The sequence below is a fragment of the Prinia subflava genome, chromosome 7 (assembly GCF_021018805.1).
Source record: "Prinia subflava isolate CZ2003 ecotype Zambia chromosome 7, Cam_Psub_1.2, whole genome shotgun sequence".
Lineage (NCBI taxonomy): Eukaryota > Metazoa > Chordata > Aves > Passeriformes > Cisticolidae > Prinia > Prinia subflava.
In genome coordinates, this window is record NC_086253.1 from 27,486,131 (window position 1) to 27,508,200 (window position 22,070).

Genomic DNA, 22,070 nt, shown 5'->3' on the forward strand with positions numbered 1-22,070 from the left:
TACACTTTAAAGACTCACTCGAGGTGCTCTGGCCCTTGGTAGGTGATGGGCTCAGTCGATCTGAGCAGCTTGAGCCAGGGCGGAGGCGATACCTTTGGCGCCTCCAGAATCTACTGTAACACCTCCAGGAGCGATCAGTGAGGATTTCAAAGCTGGGCAAATGGCTCTGTACCTGCCCTTTGAGGGATGCTCTCTCCGTTTCCAGCCCCCGTGCTCCCCCCCACCTTTCTCCCGTTCCACATGGGCTTACGCAGCCCCGCGGCCGCGATCCCTCGGGTGCTCGGCACGGCAGAACGCCGCCCGAGAGGAGGGCGAGCGCGACAGCACCGGGCGCACGTTCAGGCTCTACCCTCTTTAATCATTCCTGTTAGGGGCTTTCTGGCGAGCCCCAGCGAGGCGCCCAGCGCTGCCCTTCCCGGGGGAGGGGAGCTGCTCACCTGCGCCCATCCCCGCGGCGGGGCGGGGGCGCGGGCGCGGGGCGGGGCCGCCTCTACTCCGCTCCCTCCCGCGGGGCTCGGGCATCTCCGCGCCGGGCGCTGCGAGCGGCGGCGGCGCCGGGATGGAGGGCGCGATCCTCGCCCGGGAGCCGGCGCACACCCTGCTGCTGCTGCTGCTGCTGCTGCTGCTGCTGCTGCTGCTGAGCCTCTTCCCCGCAGGTGGGAGCCGCGGGCGCGGGCGGGCGCGGAGCCCCGCGGGGCCGGGGTCGGCACGGGCGGCGGCGGGGAAAACTTCGGCGCTGGCGGCTCCTTCCACGGGGCAGCGCCGCGCCGGGGGTCGAGCGGCAGCCCGCGGTGTGCCCGGCATCGCCCCGGGCTGCCCTTGTGGGACGCCCCGCCGGGGGAAATAAAGTCCTTTGTTCCCTGTGCGCGGCTAGCCGGGGCTGGGAGAGGGGCCGGCAGGGAACCCCTCCACCCCCCTCCACCTCCCCGGCCGGGCTGTTTTGACAATAAACTATCCGGGGATCGGTACAAAATGTCCCCGCGGTTAAGTGCTCGTTGAACAATGGGCAGGAACGAGCGGCCGGCGTCAGGTGTCCGGCGTTGTGCAGCGGGGCGCAGCCTCCCGGGGCAGGTGCGCCCGCTGCCCCGGGTGCGGGGCTCGCTGCGGGACAAGGCACCAGGGCTGGTCTGCTCCGGCACTGACGGACCTTCGCGGTGAAGAGGAGGGCGATGGGTGCCTTTCAGGCCTTCGGGGGGGGTCAGCTGGTGCTAAAACTTTGGTGTGTTTTTGGTTCCCTTCCAGTCCTTTTTTGAAAAAGGGATTTGCTTGCTTGACCTCACAGCCCTGGAGCACAGGTCTAATGGTTTTAAATACCGCATCTGGCTGCAGAGCTGGGCAACTTCGCACATGGCTTTCAGAGCCGCCGTGCATCTCCTTGCATGGTTTGTAAGGCTTAGGAGGCGTTTGACGATGTCCAGGGGAAGGTGCTGGAAGGAGATCGCTGCTAGACTTGGGAAGAAATTTGGCCATGGGCGCTGAAGTCTGAAAGGAGTAAACGTGAAAGGTTCTTTCTCTGCTTATCTAAGAACGGGCTGAGGATGCAGGGAGGCGATGCACAGCGATAGGTGTTTAACGTGTGCTGCCACCATCAGAGAGGAGCCTTGCAGAGCACCCTGCGTGACACGGACGGGGAGGGACCCGCCAGCCTCTGCCCATGGGAGCAAATACCCCTAAAACACCAGAAGCCAACACTAGAGACAATTTACACTTCTTCATTGTAAAAGGCTTAACTTTAGGATGCGTTAATGGTTTTGTTTAGCTAACTTTTTGTTTGCTGCCTGCTGTTTATTGGTAATCTAACAGTGTGGTGTCCGGCAATTTGGGCTTTCCTATTTAGAAGTACCCATATAAGGCTGCAAAATGCTGTGGCCATAGGAGTGGGAAAGTCTCCTACCAATGAGTTATTCCTAGAAAGAAATTTTTAAAATGTTGAAATTATTAATAACTGCCAGCTTTCTTTACTTCATGTATTTCTTGCCTGCACTTTGAGGTTGTCCTTCATCGTATAGATAGACTGTCGCTAAGGAAAGCTTGGGAAACAGGTCACACTGGCAGCATGTCCTGGAAGACAGAGGTGCAGTTTCCAGAGTACTGGAGAAGCAAGGAGGGAAACTTTCTCGTGATCCTTCTTCTCGTTCTGAGTTTATACACTTACTTGTGAGAGACTTCAGGGACACAGCAGACAAAAACTTGCATGAGCAAAACCACACCATGTTGTAAGAAATAACTTGCTGCTGCAAAAGACAGCTGTCCTTGGGTAGGTATGTGCATCATCTGTGTCTCACACAGAAGTAGGAGTATTCTGGGCTAGTTTTGTGGTGCTGGGGGAGGTATCAGCGTGATGGTTTGAATCCTGGCAGTGGCATAGGAACATCAGAAGTGACAGGCGGGACAGAGCTGTCATGCTGTTCTGGATTGCTCTAGAGCTGGTTTGACCCTGTGCTGCTTTTGGTTTTGCCTCAGTGTACACACTTGTCTGGGATGATCTCCCACAGTCCCTGTTGAGACCTATCCTGTTTATCCGTATACAGATTTATAACAAGTATGTTTTTTTGGCTGTTGGTCAAGAGCTTCTTCCTTTGGTTCCAAACCGGGAAGGAGGATGTAGAAAACAGCTTAATGTAGCTTCTCAAAGGGTAAACCATTCATCTTTTCTGTTCATAGTCCCTTCCTACTTTTTGTTTTTGTTGCAAACTAACATGCTTCCATACTTCCTTCCATTTGGGACTTGCCTTGTCCTCATTTTGATGCAATATTCTGGAACAATCTTTTCTCTCTGCTTCTCCTGTCCTCCCTCAAGGCTCACTTTGTCCCCCACCATCCAGTACTCTGCCAGAGTCTCTTGCATTTCCATCCTGTGGTCATGGAAGACTGGACATGGTTCCTTTCAGCATCCATCCATCAATGCAATCTTTTTTTTTTTTTTTTTTTCCCCCAATCAGCTGCAGAGTAGTAGGAGACTCTTCCTGTGCCCAGAGGCAAGAGTGTCTGTTTTCATGATGCTCCCTGCTACCTGTCAGCCATGAAGGAGGAAGATTGAATTTGATGAGAATTCTGATTGCTGTCGTTCAGTCACCGCCTTGACCCCCTTCAAGCCATCTGAGTATCTTACCCTTCCTACCCCCGTTTCCATCTCTGCTCTCTTTCTCCTTTTCCTTCCTCCCCTGTGGCAATGCAGAGTCTCCTGTGCAGAAATGTGGCCTAAGGCCACTGCTAGGAGCAGAAAGGAAATCTCAAAGATTGCTCAATATTCAACTCTTCTTCCTTGCACTGCCACTGGGAACCCTTTCCCTACAAGTGCGTGAGTGATTTTTGTTCAGGCTTTGTAACAAAGAATGTGACAAATTTGGCAAGAAGTGAGACTCCCATTTACATCCTGTTTAAATACCATTCATAGAGACTGAAGGCATTTCCATGTGCTTGTTTTGCCAGAGAGAGCCTCTTGTCAACAGATGACTGCAGCTGGTAGTACTGTTGGGTTGTATTGGCTCTCTGTGGGTATTCCATCTCCTTTCAGCTCTCCCAGTGATTGTCCAAACTGTAACACTTCTTTGCAGGTGCCTGAATTAAGCAAAGGATCCTGAGTCACCTCCAGAGGGGACATGCTGCACCAGGATACAGGTGGAATTGGAGGGGATATGTCTTTAGCATGTGTAAACATGAGCTAGGACAGGTCTTGGGAGAAATATCTGAGTCATATTCCAGTCGGTAGGAGGTTCTGCTAGTGAAGCTTGTCCTTTTCCCTCTCTGCTCTGTTCTGAGAGACTAATGGTATCTCTGTAGTATTTGGATTTCTATCTCAACTATAATTTATTCTTACTGCAAGCTATTAGATTTTTAAGGCATATCTGGAGCTGCCAAACTAAATACCCAATACTAGGCATTTGCAGTTTGAACGAAAGCTGTTTTCTAGTCTGAACAGTAAACAGTCTGATGGAATCTGAAGGTAAGGAACAACAAATTCTGGATAAAACAAGAACCACACAGCATCAAAGAGTTTCAACAACACATATGTTTATCTACAGTACACAATGACCGATATAATCTCATATCAGTCTTGTGGAAGAGAGGCAATAATTGCTCAAGGTTAAGTCACTTTTTAGCTTTTTTTATTCCTCTGTCTACGAAGATGAATGCCTTTGCAGAGATCAAGTGTTACACATTGTCTTGCTCTAAGGATGTGACACGATTTTACAGATGTTGTTTTCTTTTTCATCTAGTACAAACATCTTCCAGGATTTTGACTCATTTCCTTAAGTCTCTTTCAGCTGTTCAGAGAATGGCTAGAGGAAATGAGGTCTGATATCCTAATGCATTGCATTTACTGTAAGTACCCTCTCACTTAAAGTACAAAGCTTTACCTTTTTAAAATTTCTGAATGTCTTTCTGACTGTTCCTGTGCTCAAGAAACAACTTGCAGATGTTTCTGTCCCTTAGAAACTCAGCTTCCCTGGTTGGGGCTTCTCAGCTGTAGCAGAGTTTAAGGTGTTTATTGTAACTTTAGGCAGGAGAGAAGACCTGATGCTGCAGCGTCTGAGGAAAGTGTATTACATCTTTTGGTCCTTTATTTTAAAAAGTCTGAAGAGAGTGCACACAGAAATTATGAAACCTTGACAGAAAAGGAATTTTTAAATTACTAATATTCTTCTATATTAGTGTATTCTATAGTATTGTGCTTGGCTTTTTCAGTGACTTTTAGGAAACTAGAAGTTTTTTTTTTCCAATAGGACCCTGTTTGACAATGAATCTTGCAAGCAGTCATAAATGAGTGTAATTTTACGTGTGTGAGCAGTCTCCTTGGCTGGCTGCCAAACATAATGACAACTGAAGTGTATTGTTTGTCCACTCGCCAAGATTGCTGCCGTTGTGATAAAAGCATAAGGAGAGTGTAAACATCTGTGTTTGAGGGGAGAATGTGACTCCTGTTTTCTAGGGGATACCAATTAGAAAGCTCAGTAAATGTTACTATCTCAGTGGATTTCCTCTTGGGGATTATATTGATTTATTCTGAAAACACGGGTTTTTCAGATTTAATGGATTTTTAATGATATTTTTCATGTTGCAAAAGAATTTTTTTTACAGCATGCAAGGCTCTTGACTTTGACAGCAAAGAGGCATGTAAATAAGAGAAAAGTTTCTAATGTTGCTATTATGCTATGCAACTTCTGGGCTGCTCCATAGGGATCATTTCTGGAAATTGAACTGAAATGAAGCATCGCTGGGTAACATTAGGAGCTAGAGGGCTTTTTTGTCACTGGGGAGGCTGACTGCATTAAATGTCTATAATTTTAAATGTCATCTTGGCAGTTGAATCTGTAATCACGTAACACAATCAAATATCTGATACGGAGAAGAATTCTCTGGTCAACTAGGCACTGGCAGTTGTAAATCTAAGTGATTAAGTGGCTGCATGGGGCTGATTTAAGTTAAGAGATGAAAACTGTGGCAGGCCAGTGTGAAGATGAGAGAGATGCATCTCTTACAGGTTCTTTGGAAGCATGGCAAATGCCAGGTTAGTCCTACATTCACATCTTTCCCTGTCACTCGTTGTGTTAAGCTAGGCAGTGCTCCTCTGCTCATCCTGGGTGACCATGCTCCTCATGGGGGACCACAGGGCTGGAACAAGTCTCCTGTAAGGCAGGCTGAGAGAGCTGGGGTTGTTCAGTTTGGAGAAGAGAAGGCCGGAGCGGATTTGTTTTACAGAAAGGCATTGTGCAAAAGCCGCACAGGAAAAAGAAATCAAGCTTGTTGGTTACAACCTGTCATTCAGAGCCTGCATGCTTAGAAGGGGTGGAAAATCCCAGTGAGCTGTGTAATAGAACTGTTTTGGGTGTTCACATACCTAGGCCATTCAGAACTAACTAGATTCCTGCTGATGGCTATCGTGAGATTTAAAACTTGCACCTGGCTCTCTTACTGAATCTGGTTTTTGTTCAGGAGTTAATGGCTGCACTGGATGTCACGTTGAACATTCTGTCTGCAGGCCTCAGGACTAGAAACTTCATTCTTTGCTGTAGGAAATCTGACTTTCTCATGCATTCATCATCATCATCAGCTGGGTTTCTAAGAGACATGGCGAGTTTTAGGAAGCTTCTGTAGAACTCTATGAGTAAGGCTGGAGGAGACCTGCAGAGCTCTGGTCTGTCCCCAGCTCTTCCTTGTAGTCAGATGGAGCAGATCTCCCCACACAGACTTCTGTTCTAACCTGCTCTAAGGCAGATTTGTGCTGCAGACTCTTACCACCTGTTTTTTCTTGTAAATAGTTATTAAAGGTCAAAAGCTTCTTCTGATACCTAATCTCCCTTGCTGGTTGCTTAATTCCATCCTTTTATTCTCCTGGTCCTTTAGATATAATGAACTACTCCTCACCACCCTTTTATAATAGTATTTTACACATCGGCAGTATAAACCCTTCAGCTTCTCTTTTCTATGATAAAGCTTTTCCAACATTTTCTTTTGGAGTGTCTTGTGTAACTCCTCCTCCTCCTGCTCTTCTCAGCCCTCTCAGACTTGTTTCCATTTCATCCAGATATGATGTGTAAGATTGACATCTGACCACAGATGAGAAATGCACTGGTTCCAGGTTCAATAAAACAGTTACCTCCCCCTGTACTATGTGCTTCAATTTGATTCAAAGCATTGTAAATCTGATTTTAATCATGATTTAAATCAGCCAACAGTAAGCCTCATTTTAACTGTTTTGCATTTGTACTTAATTATTTTGCAAAGAAAGGTTTAACCTCCTTTATTACCATTGAGATAGAGTTTTAATTAAATATAGCCTTTGCAGTTAATGTTATACTTAGTTTGATTAATCACTGTGCCTGTATTTAAGCAATTATGTAGCTTGTTATATATACACTGATCCTCATTCTTCATGTGTATGTTTTAGAATGAAAATAGAAAATGTTGACATTTCTTGTATTAGCTAATTGATTTTTACTGATGCTTTGCATCAATTACAATGAAGGAAACAAGAATTCTGAAATGTTCTTCCGTTAGATAAAAAATAGCACCACACAGAAGCCAGCCAATTCAGAAGAAAAAACTAATTGAGAAATGTTTTGAAATAAAGAATTAGTGCCTGAAAGGCCTATTTGTAGTCAAAACTGCTGGTTTCTAATCACTGTGCTACAAAAATTTTAGAACAAGTCCATGTCATTCTCTCCTTATTCTTAGAATAGCAATGGAAAGAAACATTCATGAGCTTTTTCAGCTTCAGATCAGTAGTTCCTCCTTGAATGGACTAGATGCTTAATTGAGTTGCACTGAATGAACTGAAATAAAGAAAATATTTTCTCTGCACCTGCTAGGAAACTCCAGATGCCAAAGGCTGGATTATTGCTGTAGCACAACCTGCCTAAAGGTGCTCAGGGACTTAATTTGATGAATCCAGTAGTTCTATTATCTTTACAATGTTGACAGCAAATGTACAGATTGAATAAATTTTTGCTTTTATTTTTTTGATGATTAGAGAAGCTGTAAGTTTAAATTTACGTTGCATTTTCAAAATCACTGCTTAGTCTTTTTACCTTTTCAGATGAAAACGTGCATTACAAAAATGCTGTGATTTTACTTTTCATGTAATATTAAATTAAATATACATCTTAATAGGGTATTTTTACCTGTATGCCTTATATACAATTCCATGCCAGGACTTGATCTTGAGACATTCGTTTTCTGCTGCTTAGTGGCCGGCTGAGTCTCTTCTTCACTTTTGATGTTCTTTGCTATTGTCTATATCATGGAAGTGCTTTCTATGCCTGGGTGACCATAACTTCTGTACTTTGAAAAGAAATTATGTTATCTTCCACAAAATAAAAGCTTCCTCCCAGTAGTGTTCATTTTAACACAAGCTGTTAAAGTTTCCTATTCCATAGCATGCCTGACTTCCAGGTATTATGCATAAAATTGCTGACTTTGCAGTAGTATTAATGTTATCATACCTAGGATTTGAGGTAGGTAGCACAATATGAGAGGCCAAATGGAAGGAGCAGAAGTAAGCCCTGGGTTTCTGGTCTCCTATAAGCTAGATATATTCAGAAGAGATGCTCAAATGGAATTCCCTATTTAAGCAGGCACTCAGGCTCCACTCACATTAAGTAGTCCCCTGTGCATCTCCTGAGCAGGAAGGAGGACTGCCTTTCAGTAAGCAGTTGCCTATATATATGCAATGTATATGCAATTTCTGATAAAGCTTATAAGTAAACCAGAAAATAAAAGCAAAACTACAAGTTGGACTTCTGTGATATTGGAGATGAAGTTCAACAGCCGAGTTATTTATCTCATTGCTAGAAAACTGAAGAAATGAAGCTGAATTGTTAGAAATATATCCAAGTCTCTGTATTCAAAGCACTTCTGTCTAAGACTATCGGTGACAGATATTGTTGGGTGTTGGTGTAATTGAGGTGAAATTTTTCACCCGGGGTGTTCTGAAAAATGTGCCAATGACTCCACCAGAAACTGTCCTAGTTGTAGTTTGAGATGGCATATGCAAAGATTGTCTAATATACTGGGTACCTCACTAAAAAACAACTTATTAGATTTGGTTTTGTCTGTAAAACAACACTTTTACAAGAATTTTTTACCAACATCTTAATAGAAAAGTTTAAGTGTTATTTAGACAAGGGAAATCTAATTTCTTGCAGGCTTATCAAAAATCTCTGAATACATAGACTTAATTTATATGGACAAATGTGGAAATATCCTAAAACTTGCCTCTTAAATGGATCCCGTGCCATGTGCCTGCATGACATGATGCAATGACTTGTATTTTGGTAACACAACTATATAAATACTGTTTGATTACTAAACCCAGAATTTTTCTCAATAATCTTTCAGTTCTTTCAGTGAAGGAAAAGAGAACACTAAGTATTATGGACATAAAAGATAACTGTGTCTTTTCTGTAAACCTTGGTGGACATGTTAATCTGAAAGTCTTGTTTATTGCTGTAATCTTCTAGGAAAATGTACTGAGCTAAATATCTAGAGAAAGTAAAAAGCAGTGTTCCTCTTTGTGGTATTTAATGTGGTCCATCATATGAGCAGTGATAACATAATTATGCAATTATTGGTATATTTTCCCTCCGGAGGCCTTATGTAGATGATTACCAGTGCACCTTTTAATGAAATTGCTACTATTTGATAAAATTACTGCCAAGTCTTGAAATAATTAGAATTCGCATTGCCAAAAGTCTTACATCTCCTTCCTCAGTTGAGCCTTTTCCAAATAGGCATTAATTCAGATTGCAAAACGATTTACTGTTCTCCAGTTTCCTAATTTCTCTTCATTAAAATTACCTTTTTACTGCATTTCAGAAAACATGCTTTCAAGCCTGTGTTGCTCATTACAAGGAACATTCGTTCAAAATGGAAGTTGAAAGACACTGCACCTTTTAATGTAAATGTCAGCAAAGAGAAGTGAGAAGAAAGCCATTAAAGGAATAGATGGGGTGCATGACAGCTGAATATGAATACGCTGTGCATTAGTGTGCTTTTTCATTCCTTCTATTTATGCTCCATACTTATTTGTAATTTGTTTATGTGTCTAACAGCTGACAAAACTAACCATGGGAACAGCTGGTTAATAAGTAATTTTGGAAATTAGAGGGAAGGCGGCAATAATTCAGTAAGAGTAAGGATCAGTCTAAATGTATAAATCTCAAGACTGACAAGTGCTGTGGCATATGGTTGCTTTTTTTTTTTTTTCAAATTTACTTCTGTGTGTACATACATACATATTTAGCTGTACTCTGTATTTCTTTTTGAATAAGAATTATCAGGTAGTTGTTGTAAGCTCAGACCATTCTAGTTTAAAAAAAACCCGAACAATCTGGCAGGTCAGTCATGCATGTGGTTTGGTTTTATTCATTAATGCGTTGCCTGTAGATTCCTTCCGTGGTGGGAAGTTTAGGTATAAGAGACCACACTGCATCAATGTAATATAATGAAATGAATTAATCACCTAGTGTAGGTTGTCACACATAGTGCTTCAAGATAAGCGACTGGGCTGCTGTAGTGCACATGGTACTCCTTCCATGGTACTCTTTCCAAAAAACAAACCCCCAAACAACAGAAAGCCCCAAAGCCGCAACTTCTCGAAAAAGGAGGATTCAGGGAGGTACCATACTCAGCCTTGGAAAGAAACATGGTGTGTGATCCTGCTGGAGCCGTTTAGTGTGCTAAACTAGAATTATATTCAGCTACATGTCTGCCTTTGACAAATGGCTCTATTTGCAGAATGAAGGATGCCTGTCAGAAAGGGCAAGCTGCTCAGCAGGCAGGAGCAATAGCCTGTTTGCATGGCTGGATTTTGCTCACCCCAGCGAGGGATATGAAGTCAGGGGGGAGGAGGAAGCTGTGTTTGTGTCTCTGGAGTTTCTTTCTCCAGCCCCTGGCCTTGAGGGGATGCATGGATTGGGCAGCTCTCCCGTGGTTTTGGAGGTTATGTGAGCTCTGCTAAGCCTGCTTCTGAAGTACTGAAGCAGAGTTCTGTTAGCTACATCACTAATTGGTGTGACAAGACCCCCTGTAGGAGGATCTGCTGGCTTCCACCCACAAGCCAGGGATTGTCCCAGGTGCTCATGGTTATCCTGCCTGAAGATTTTGTGAATGTTTCTCTTGGAGAGTGGGGTCTCTCCACTACAAGGTCTATAGAGTTGGCTGGATTTGTCTTCTTGCTGTCTCTGATATTGGCTCTTGTTCACTTCACTTCAAATGAAGAATTATGAGGGGTGCATAACCTCTCTCCAGCTGTAGGTGAGTGTCCTCTCAGTCTCCTGAGCTCTTTTCTCTGCAAGTGGTAAGCACCAAGTGCCTCTTCCTTGTTCTGTGAAGTGCCCCACCAGGGCATGAGGTGTGTCATGAGGCAGGTCCATGTAGGTGCAACGCTAGACTGTGGAGCTGAAAGGTTATCATAGACCTTCACTGCAAAGGGGGTGCCTCACAGCCTCTGTAGTTCCCCATGGTCATGCCTCCACAGATGATAAAGACAGCCTTTGTTCTAACCTCCTGCCACTTCCTCTCTTGGGTTTGCCATGGGTGGGAATCAGCTGGCTGGTTCCACACTTGTTCTTTGTGTGGGAAATGTTCATTTCTCCTTGATGCTGTTTGCAGATGGAGTCAGCTTGGCTGTGCCTTTGAGTGCTGTGCTGGTGAGCTCCCGCCTCCTGCTCTCCACAGTGCCCTTCCTCTGCCCCTTCCCTTTTGGGGTGAGGGGGCAAACAGGGCTGGGTGAGAAGACAGGGGTTGCCCTCATGCAGCTGGGTAAAAGTCAAAGCCCTCATTAATCCTGGTCTTCTGCTTAGCAATGTATAGCTTCCAAGAATCGAAAACTTCAGAGCGAGCACAAGCTCACGAGCTTGTAATTTTTGCTTGGAAAACACGGCATTGAAGAGTCTGTTGGTCAGCAGATAGCACCGACCCTGGGAGATGGGTTAGAAACAAACAGCTTCGTTCTGCAGTGAGCCTTAATCAGCCCGGGCTTAAGTATGTGTCCAGTGATAGATAATTTTTCAGTCTCTGAAAAGAAGTTGGGGCAGAGGAGACAGTCAGCAAGGATTTGTCTTTCAGATATGCTGAGAGTCCATGACAGTTGCAGGGGTAATCATGTATTGGGTATTTTTTTGGTCTACGTCTTTGAGGAAGACAGTAGTGTGGGTGTTGGTGTGGATAGTTTCTTTTGCTAGCCACCTTTTCCCCCACAGCCTGGCTGAAACAGGATCTCATGTAGCTTTCAGATCAAATAATTTAAAACTGACATTTGTCATTGCTAAACTTTCATCTAGCATAAGGGAGAGTGTCTGTTTAGTGAAGTGGAACAAAACAAGTAAGCATATGATAGCATCTCTCCTTCGAAAAATCTGGGAGATTTTGTACATCAGAGTAAATTCAAGTTGTTCCAGTGCAATTAACATGAAAGTTTGACACTTTATCTTTTTCCTTGAGGCATGAAATGGCAGGACAAAGAAAATGTAATTGGAAGGATCTTACATTCATGTCCATCATAGCATATGTCAACTGCCATAGTGGCTTTATCAAACAAGGGACAGAGTTGGAAAGGTGATACTCCTCAATTAGACCTGTGTGTAAATACTCTAGAGAAGATTGAGCAAGCTTCTGGCTAGGACCTCTGCACTTGTGTAAAAGAGATAGTTTTGCTTCTGCTCTTCTTTCAGACCTGCAGGGGGCTTGTGTGTCTGAAAACATGTTCATTTTTCCAGCAGTGCTGCGTGTGTTGAAAGAGGATATTACTTCCCTGCAAGCCATGTCTTGCTGATATCCCTGGACCATTGCATCTACAACAGTGCCACTACTTTAACTGATAAAGCATATCTCTTGTTTCTGCTCTCTTATGTTGTTGTAGATGAAAAACCACGGTGAGTGAGGTCTGTGTGATAGCCCTTGAAATGAAGCCAGTGCCCAGAATGTATAGGCACTGAAAAAAAAATAGTCTCCCCAATTGTATCCAATCCCCACAATCTTGCACAAAATTGTGGACATTTTGTCACTTGAAGTTTAGCCCCTCTGTGCATTTATGATAGAAAAACATTAACTGCTTTAGAAATCATGGTCAGGATCAGGTCGCGGTCAGGTCATTGTTTTTGTTGTGCCGTGTTTGTACAGCTTAAATGATGATGAGTGTGAAGGTTATGGACAGCTGCAAGGGGAGAAGGCAGAAACTGAGAAGAGCCTGCCATGCCCTTTCAGTGTGTGCCAGCCCTTGGGGAGGCAGGGTGAGGGACCTGCCCTTGCTGGGCAGCAGTGAACCTGTTGGCAGGGCGCTGCTGCTCCCGTGGGCTCGGCAGAGAGGCTGGTCCTGGATGCGAGCAGGTCGTGGCTGCGCTGTGAAGCCACACTGTGCTTCTGCCTTGGGAGATGTTTGATGCAACTTAAAAGTGGAAGGGCGTGGGATAAGGCACAGGGTTTTTTGTTTTATTTTTCTTTGGAAGCAATCTGTTGTGCTTTAGAGCTGCCACAAACTTCTTGTTCCTTTTAATGTTTAGATGAGAGTTGAAAGAAGAAGCGGCCACAGACAGACTAACCTGTTGGCCTAAGGTTGTGCAGGAAATCTGTGGCAGAGCTGGGAATAAATTCCACAGTGTTTGACTCTTCATCTTAGTCCATGGCAGTCCCACATCCTTTGTTTGCTTGGCAGCTGGAGATGGTTTCCAGTTGCTTGCGAGCTTGATGTGGACTTGCACCTGATGTGCTCTTTCTATACTACAGGAGTGTTGTGCTGAGGCTGAAAAGCTCCAGCATAAACTGTTTTTTTTTCCCAGGATGGTTCACTCGTTAGCCAGAGCTTTTGTTGTTTGCACATCCCTTAATTGTTACAGGAACATTCTGCTGCCCTAATCATATCCCTGCAATTTGACCTGCATTTCCTATCAGTATTATCTAGAGCTGTTTGATTTTCTAATTCCTCCAGCCTGATTTTCCCAGATGTTCCTTCTGCATGCAGAATTCACAACTGCTCTACTCCTCCCCTTTCCTCCCTCTCCCTTCATTTTAATATATTCATATATTCTTTTTTTTTCGGTTACACAGCCTTGTTCTCAAGTGATTCCAGCATTGTAGTTTTTAACTCAAGTTTGTTGTATTAAAAGGAGGAGTTAGGGTTGTGGAAGTGAAGCTCTTCAGCTGTAGGACTCAAATTTAGTATATCCAAAATGGAACTTGGGTTGTCCAACTCTGAGCTTATAAGTTTATTTTAATTTTTTTTTTAAATTGTGACTTATTTGCCATTATCAGTGTATTTTTGTTAACATGTAATAACTACACCCTCTAGTTGCCTTTGAGAACAACTCTAGAGGGTCATCCAGAATCCCAGTGTAGTTCTCTGGCTCTGCGGTGTGTGGGGACGTTGAATGTCATGGTGGGATTCACAGTTTGTGATCGACAGTGGGATCATCTGCCCCGCTTGAGACCACAGGACCCATGTGGCCAGAAGACAGGTTTCCTCTCGTCTCCCTGTCCTGAGTTGTTCCCGTGATCAGTTGGGCCTCATTGAGATGGGGACACTCAGCCGAATAGTGAAGTAGTATCCCACCTCCTTTTCAGCGGCGTGAAGAGGTGGAGAGAGGGTGGAGGCATGCCTTCATGTGGGGTAGATGACAAAGTTATCTAGCCTGGAAAACTTTAGTTGGGATATAGCGGTGGGTTCCTCCATCCCATTGCTCAGAAATTTTACAGTCCTGCTAGTGGCTGGTAAAGCCATGATCCTGCCTGAGCTGAACACAGAGCTCTGGAAGGAGACAGCAGACACTGTATCCCATGGGGTTTGGCACTTGAAGATCCCTTACCATGTCTAGCATATATACTGCCAACACAACTGATTGCTGAATTATGAGTCTTGGTGTCGTGGCTGTGATTACATGGTTGATGTTACTGGAGTCCCCAAGAGCAACAGGGGGCCTGGAAGGAGCCCCATCACTCGGGTGCCATACAAATGGAGCAGTCTCAGACATGAGTCTGAGAGAAGATGATGAGAGAGCAGATGCTCTCAGACACATGCTGTGGGGATTAGTGCACCGGATTACAAGTTGTTAGTTAAACTCTCAGATTTCTGTCACTTAATTATTCCTCCAAAAAGAAGATACAAAGGCATTCTCATCTTTCAAAGCACCATTTAAATTCTGGTTTTAGAGACAGATGATATTTTGGTGCATAATACGAAGAAAATCTAATAGTCATTGTGTTTACAACTGGTTGTCCCTACACTGTCATAGTTTTTTCGCAGAGGCATTATTTTCAGAAGGCAAGAGAAAAAAACCCTTTACACTCTGGGAATCCTTTGCACAAGGCATTATGCAATTTGTAAACTGTCTTGCTGAGAATTCATAGAATGTGTAAAAGGAACCATAGCAAAATAATCTCAAATTACGGGTGATACTTCACCACATTGTGCTAGTTTCCTCTTTTTTTTTTTCCAGCTCTGCTACATAATGTATTTCTTGTGCATCTGGACAGGTCAGGCCCAGCTGTGTTGTCTACTACCTTTGAAAACTTTCCAATAACTTGCTAGATAGTCCAGATAGTAATTGTTGCAAAAATTTGAACTCCTAGCTGGAATGGATAGGATGAGACCTAGGGGAGAGAGCAGGTGGGACGCATAAACATTCCATAAAAATCTGAAATTATGTTTTTCTAGTCTTTCTGACAATTATTTTTTGTTGGATACTTTTTTATCTGCTCAGTCATGTGAGTTTATATAGGGAATTAGTGGAACTCATGAAAAATTTTTGGTGGTGCTGGAAAAACAGGCACTGGTGGACTTATCTGTTTGGTTTAGCACTGGTAAGTCTTCATCTGAGGGAGATGGCGAGGGAACAAGGGCTTCCTCCAAAACCCAGACTATGAACAAAGTGATTAGTCTGTGCAGGTGGTCTGACCATCCTTTGCTTCCTACTCTATGGCAGATTTGTCAGGAAGAGGAGCAGTTACCTGACCTGATCTTAATCCAGTATATACCTTAAGAACAACAACAAAGCTGTGAGATGAGTGAATTAAGTCTAGAGTGTATAACCTCATTCCAAGTAATTATCCGCTTGTTTTTCCTGAACGTCTGTTGTCATCTGTGTGAGTAGGCAAGTTCAGCCTCTGAATGGAGCTGCAGAGTGTGTTTTTGCGTGCAAGTAGTGTTGGGTTTTGAGAAATGCTACCCCCAGCTCAGTCATGGCTGTTACACGTCCAGTCCAGCTGTGCAAAGCTGTGCTGTGCATGAGAGGGACATGGCAGTGAGTATTTGTAGGACTATTGAGCTGGCCTTCATAAGGGGAAGGTTTGTCACTGCAGGACCTGTCAGCATTTACACAGTGATAAGCACAACACAGTGATATGTATGGTTTGACAAACTCATCCTCAGGTAGCAGGCCAGTTGTGACATTAAGCTTTACACTGCTACCTCTCATGGGTCCATTTTCTTTTGCAAACCTGTTGGTGATACCCTACACTTGACCTTTGCACACCCCTGTGCCCTAGGGTTGTGTGCTTGGGTTTGGGAAGGAGGAGAAGCCTGATGTCTGTCTGCAGGACTTTACAGGCCGGTTTTGTCTGGGCAGTTTGGAGCCTGCCCTCACCCTGTGTGTCATTATTGGGCTGGGTGAACACCCAGGAGGGAAGTGGAGGGAGCAGTTCAGCAAGCCTGGCTGGCTTGGCATTTCCTCAGGGGCAAGTAAATGAGTTTGTTCTCCATGTGGCTGTGGACACTTGGACTGGAGCCAGCTCTTGCTGCAGCTGAGGCTGCTGCTGAAGGAGGGGGAGCACAGCTGGGCCAGCAGGCTGGTGTGCTCATCCCTGCTGCCTGCATCGTGCCAGGGGTTGGCAGCTGAGGCCAGGCCACAGCAGCACGTCGCCTTGTGCTGGTGAAGGAGAGCTGTCCTGTGGCCTGATGAGGGCACACATTGGTGTTTGCTCCATGGCAGGGGCTGTGTGACCTGCCCAGGACTGTGCTCCTCGAGACAGTGGGCAGTGGGGGCCATCCTGGTCCAGCTCATGTGCACCTCCCTGGCAGGGCCCAAGCTGAGACCTTGCTGGCTGCAGATGGAGTGACGCCAGTGAAGGTTGTCCACATCTTCTGCTTTCTCAATCCTCCCTGACTCAGCTGTTAAGCTAGTGCCAGGACAGGTATAGCACACCACACTTTTCCTGTTTTAGGCAGCTCATGTAATTTGTCACTTGAACTGCCCTGTGGTCTGTGGGAAGCAAACAGAGTAGTCTTCCCAAGAGGTCCCCATGAAGGACCTGCATAGTTGTTCAGGAGCCCTTCTCAGAGGTCTTTGCCCTCTGTCTTCTCACATGCCAACATTTCCTGGCTTTGATCTGGGGGGTTTGAAAATTAGAGGTCTTCTTGCCTCAGCCCTGATATCAGGCACAGCTTTGCCCAGGGCAAAAGATTTTTCCAGCTTTCCTGTTTACCATGCTGCTGCTGTCTGGGGGTTGTTCTTCTAAGACCTTGGACTTTCACTCTTCTTTTTTGAGCTACTATACCACAACTCTGACACATACCTGCTCTTTGAGGTAGCAGATTTCAAATTAAAAGTTGGTGTTTTTCTGCCTTTTTCTGGCAATTTTTATTTCTAGGATGGTTGTTTATTTGATCAGTCATGGAAGCATATATGCAGGATTAGTGGACCTCATGTGGAAAATTGCTTGGTGACACTGGAAGAAAGAGTGCCAGTTAACTTAAACACTGATAAATTCTAATTCCAAGGAGGCTCTTTTCAGACTACAAACAAACAAAGTAATTAGTCTGTGCAGGTGGTCTGACAATCCTTTGCTTCCTACTCTGTGGCGGATTTGTCAGGAAGAGGAGCAGTTACCTGACCTGATCTTAATCCAGTATATACCTTAAGAACAACTAAAGCTGTGAGATGAGTGAATTAAGTCTGGAGTGTATAACCTCATCCCAAGTAATTATCCGATTGTTTTTCCTGAACATCTGTTGTCATCTGTGTGGGTAGGCAAGTTCAGCCTCTGAAAGGAGCTGCAGAGTGTGTTTTTGTGTGCAAGTAGTATTTTCACTGGCATGGCTCTGCTACTACACACGGATGTTGTACAGTCTTGTACAGCTGTGTGACATGAGCAAACAGCACAGTTATTGTAAGCTCAGGATTGCTCGTAGCACTGAAGACTGCTCTGAAAGGGGAAGGGTTTGTCACTGCAAGATCACCTCAGTATTTGAATATGTTCTGATGTCCAAGTAGGTTGGAAACAGTGAAAAAATCTCTGGATTTTTGACTATGAATTCCATTTTTGTAGGCTCACTAAGACTTTCAAATCATGGATATGCTAACTCAGCAACCTCCTGATTGGCTTGCCCTAACACTAGAGACAAGGAAGCATGAATGTGCCCCTTTCTCTGTGTGGACAGTTGGGGAGTGGTTGGGAACTGGGAACTGGAGCTGCTAATTTTACAGAGGTTTATTTTGTGAGAATGTTTAAAACGTGTTGGGATGTGTTCAGTGAAAAAGAAGCTAAATGGTCAATTAGAGCAGCGTTGGTGACTGGGAGATTGGTGCCTCAGTGAAACTAATTAGGATGGAAACTTGAAGAATATTTGCATGATTTTTTTTTTAATGTAAGAAATGTTGAATTGGCACTTTAGGTAAGGAAGCAAGCAAGTATGGAAAGCATGTAGTGACGCCTTCATTAAACTGGACACTTCTAATTCAAGAGTATGAGTGAAGCATATAAATACATGGGAGAGCAGTTATAAAAAGATAACTGTTGAGCAAGGAGACTTTAGTTCTTGGCAACATACTGAGTAAATGACAAAGAATGATTAAAAGTGCTGCCATGTAGGATCAGACTCATTTGTTCTTGAATTTAATTTTTAAATAGCTTGGGTCTGTTCCCATTCAAAAGCCAAAACATTGCAGAAAGTGGTGCATCTGAAACTTCAAAAGGTTTTTTAGATGCCAGTTTCCACCTGCACTGGTGGAAAGGCCTGCCAAAGGTCTTACAAGCCAAAAGGTGTCTGTAGAATTGCAAAGTGCCATTGCAGCTTACTATTTTTAAGAAAGAATTCCAAAAATGTTAGTTGCACATATACAGCTATACATATACAGCTATAAATAATAATTTTGCTGCAGAAGAAAAGAGAATATTGTATTGACAGACATTCTATTTTCTTCTTTTTTTTTTCCAGGTGGTGCTCTGTCCCATGTAGAGTCTTTATGGGTTGTGAATAAAGGGGAGGAATTAAGGCTGACGTGCAACGAGGAGGGACCTGTGACTTGGAATTTCCAGAACTCGGACCCATCGGCAAAAGCGAAGAGTTCCAATGAGAAAGTGTGGTACACCAAAAATGCAACGGTCAGAGACATAGGCAGATACACATGCAGAAGCAAAGGGAGTATTGTCTCCTCTTACTATGTTTTTGTTAGAGGTAAATATCAGTGAAGGCATTACTTTTGCTTCCCATCCCTTCCCTTCTCTGCCCCCCCCCCCATCTCCACTCCCAAAATAATAGGATAATAAATGTTGGAGGACATAATGAATTTGAAGTACAACAGGAGAATACATTTTGGCAGAAGAAATCTTCCCTGTTCAGTAGGAAGAAACCTCATTCTCTGCTTCGCTTGCAATGGCCTTTGTCAGCAGCACAAAGTTCTTGATGAGTTCATCTTTACATCCCCATTGATTTTGTGCTGAACTTTATCCAAGTTCCCTTTCTGAATGCTACCTAAGTGACCTGATTCTGTTGTATGAGTCAGTTACACATTGAAGAAGCAAGAAATATGTAGAAATGTCTTTTTATTTCTATGCCATCCATCAGTATGGAGTCACATAAAGTTTGGTCCCAAGCTTTTAATTTACTGAGGCAGTCAGCCTAAAGGATTTGGTCTTCTGAGACTGTGCTCCCAGGCCTAAGCCAGCAAACAGTGATGATTCCTTTGCCTTCAGCTTCTGATCTACCTTCTGACTGATCAGAAATGTCTCAGACAGGAAAAAAAGTGCTTCTGCTCTAACACATTTCTTAATCGCTTATTACTCTTCTTTGTGCAGTGTTTTCTTCAGATTTCTTTTCTGCTGATGTATGTCTGAATCAACTGCCCTCGAGCTCTCAGTTTATCGTGCCTGGCATTCCATTTACTTTCTGAGGAAAACGATTATTTTGCTTTTCCTTCACATAGCTTTGGTAGTCTTCCTAACCTGTTGATGGAGAAAAGTCCTATGGCATCCACTTTCTTGAAAACAGCATTCCTTGACCAACAGGGGTTGTCTCAAAGAGCCCCCTCTGAACCCTGCTAGTCCTTTGAGAACTACTGCAAGGTTGTTCTCCAAGACAGGGAGATACCAGCACAGCACAGTGAAGGTCATTTTCTCAAGGACAGATATCTGTCATAGCAGCCACACAATTTAAAGAGTGCTTCTTAAACGCTTCTGAGTTCTGCAAATAGCCATGCAGCTACCGTGGATAAGGTTTTTGGCTTTATGTTTTTCTCTGAGACTGACTATGACTACTATGAATCTGACATGTATTTTCCTTATATGTGGTAAACAATCTTGACTTTACCTACTATGATTTTTTTCCCGAAGGTCATGGTAATTATCCCAGACAGCTATGATCATAGAGATGTTTTTGTCTTCCATTACATGAGTGACTCCTTCACGTCTGGATAGCAGGCAGCTCTCCTGAGCATGCTTACCAAAGCATCAGGGAAGTTGTGTGGCCCTCATGCAATGTTACTATCTTTTTTGTCTCAGTTGTGTGAAAAACGTGCAACCTTAACTTTGACAAGTTCCTGGCTGTGAAAGAAGTATGTTTGTGAGGTTGACCAGCATTTTGCATCAGGCGTGGCTTAATGATATCTTACATCACCTGTAAGATGCTGCTATATGCTCTGCTGCTTGTAAGGTTGCCACAAACACCCCATTGTACTTTGCTGTTTGTAAAGGTGGGAGTGAAGAGAGAACAGGACCGAGAACCTCGGTCCTGCATAGTGCCACCTAAAATGGTGGCATATGTTGATATCTTATGTTCTTCTGAACCTACTGAATCCAAATTTCTTCTGTTTCTGAGACCAAGAATGACACAGTGTTGACAGACTGTAGATGTGTACCTGCTTCACCTTTCTGTTTTGGCAGAAAGTGCCTGTGTTGTATCTATAAAAGCATTTTTTTCCTGATCTAAGCAATCATAGTTCAGACTCCTGCGTAAGAGAGAAAAATCTCGTGATTTTGATCTCAAGTCTTTTCAGATGGAAGCACTGATAAACACTGCCATATCTTGTGTTGGAACCTGCAGGATGGCCAGAAGGCAAGTGCAACCCAAGATGTCCATGGGGTAGAAGGCTGTGAAAGGAAGAGTATGACCATGAGCAGCCTTGTTTGTGTCTGGATTCTCTATAGGAATCCCTTTCTTGTCTTCTCACTGCACTATTCCCTTCCAGATGGGGATTGAAGATGCCAGGAGAGCACCTCTGCAATTCTGCTTGCTCCAGTCCAGACCTTCCCTGCTATTTCAGCTATTAGTGCAACAGGTCTTTGTTCCTGCTATCTTCAAAAATTCGGGGTTTTTTTTTTGATTTGCAGGAAGCCATACTTTCTGCCTAATGAAGAGATCTTGGTTCTGTCCATACTGGAGAAAGGGGGACTGAGTAGAAAGCAATCAGTTATGTCTGTTGGCAGGGACTTTTAGATGAGCACTTTTAATCCATCCTCTTCCAGCTCTGAAGTGACAGCTAGTCATAGCATTTCTTTTAAGATCTCTGTGCAAAATGTCACATTTTAGTTCTGTTCAGAAATTATTTACTTTTTTTTCATTTCTTAGTAGTCTCCATCCTCTAATTCTAGACTGATGTGTCAAAATTTGTAGTTTGTGGGAGCTTCTTAGTTGGTAATATCAAATTCAGCTAAAGCTACCACCCTCACTCTAAGCTAGAAACCAGCCAGTAACCTCTGCTCAGTGATGAGGAACCCCTGATGTAGTGAATTGCTTACATAAACATCCCAGGCTTCATTTTCAGTCTGGTACTTCTTGTCTTAAACCAAATACACATTGTCCATCGTCTTAAACAAATTCTCTCAGTCTTCCTTGGTAAGCCATGGTTTGTTGATCTCTAATCATTCAAGTTGTAAGCATGTTTGCAAAAAAGAAAGAAAACTTTTCTCTCTGTTTTTGTTTTCCTAATTCATTCTACTCTGTAGAGAGGGTAGGTGGAACCAGAAATAAACTTCTACAGAGTGTTTGTCATCACACACTCCTTTATTTTTGTGTTTGCCAGCTTCTTAGCATTTCAAGGTCATGACATATCATGGGCTTCAACTTTCATTGTAGAAGTGTTGAAATTACTATATGTTTGTGTGCTGTGGTTTGCTGAGATGAAATGCTATAGGAGAGGTCCCTTGTGAAAGATTGCATGATGATTTTCTCAATCAGATATGCTGTTTGTATGCCCAGTTTTTCTTCTAAGGAGGCTAAAAATAGTCTATGCTTTCAGGGAACGGAGAGAAAGAGAGAAGTTGTTTGCTGCTTCCTCTGGTAGCAATGTGTTTTCATTTAGATTATGTGTTTTACAGAAGTGAAAGCCATAATTTAGGTGCTTTTCAACTTCCATTTGCTC

At 43.7% G+C, this 22,070-nt stretch overlaps 1 protein-coding gene across 1 annotated transcript in view; it reads left to right on the forward strand.

The window, feature by feature from the left end:
* The first annotated feature begins 443 nt into the window (after positions 1-443).
* KIT (KIT proto-oncogene, receptor tyrosine kinase) overlaps positions 444-22,070 on the forward strand; it is a 55,368-nt gene continuing 33,741 nt past the window's right edge. Inside the window, exons 1-2 of the mRNA XM_063401945.1 lie at positions 444-656; positions 18,650-18,889. Coding sequence (XP_063258015.1) covers positions 560-656; positions 18,650-18,889 — 337 coding nt within the window. The 5' untranslated portion in view covers positions 444-559. The remainder of the gene's footprint in view (positions 657-18,649; positions 18,890-22,070) is intronic.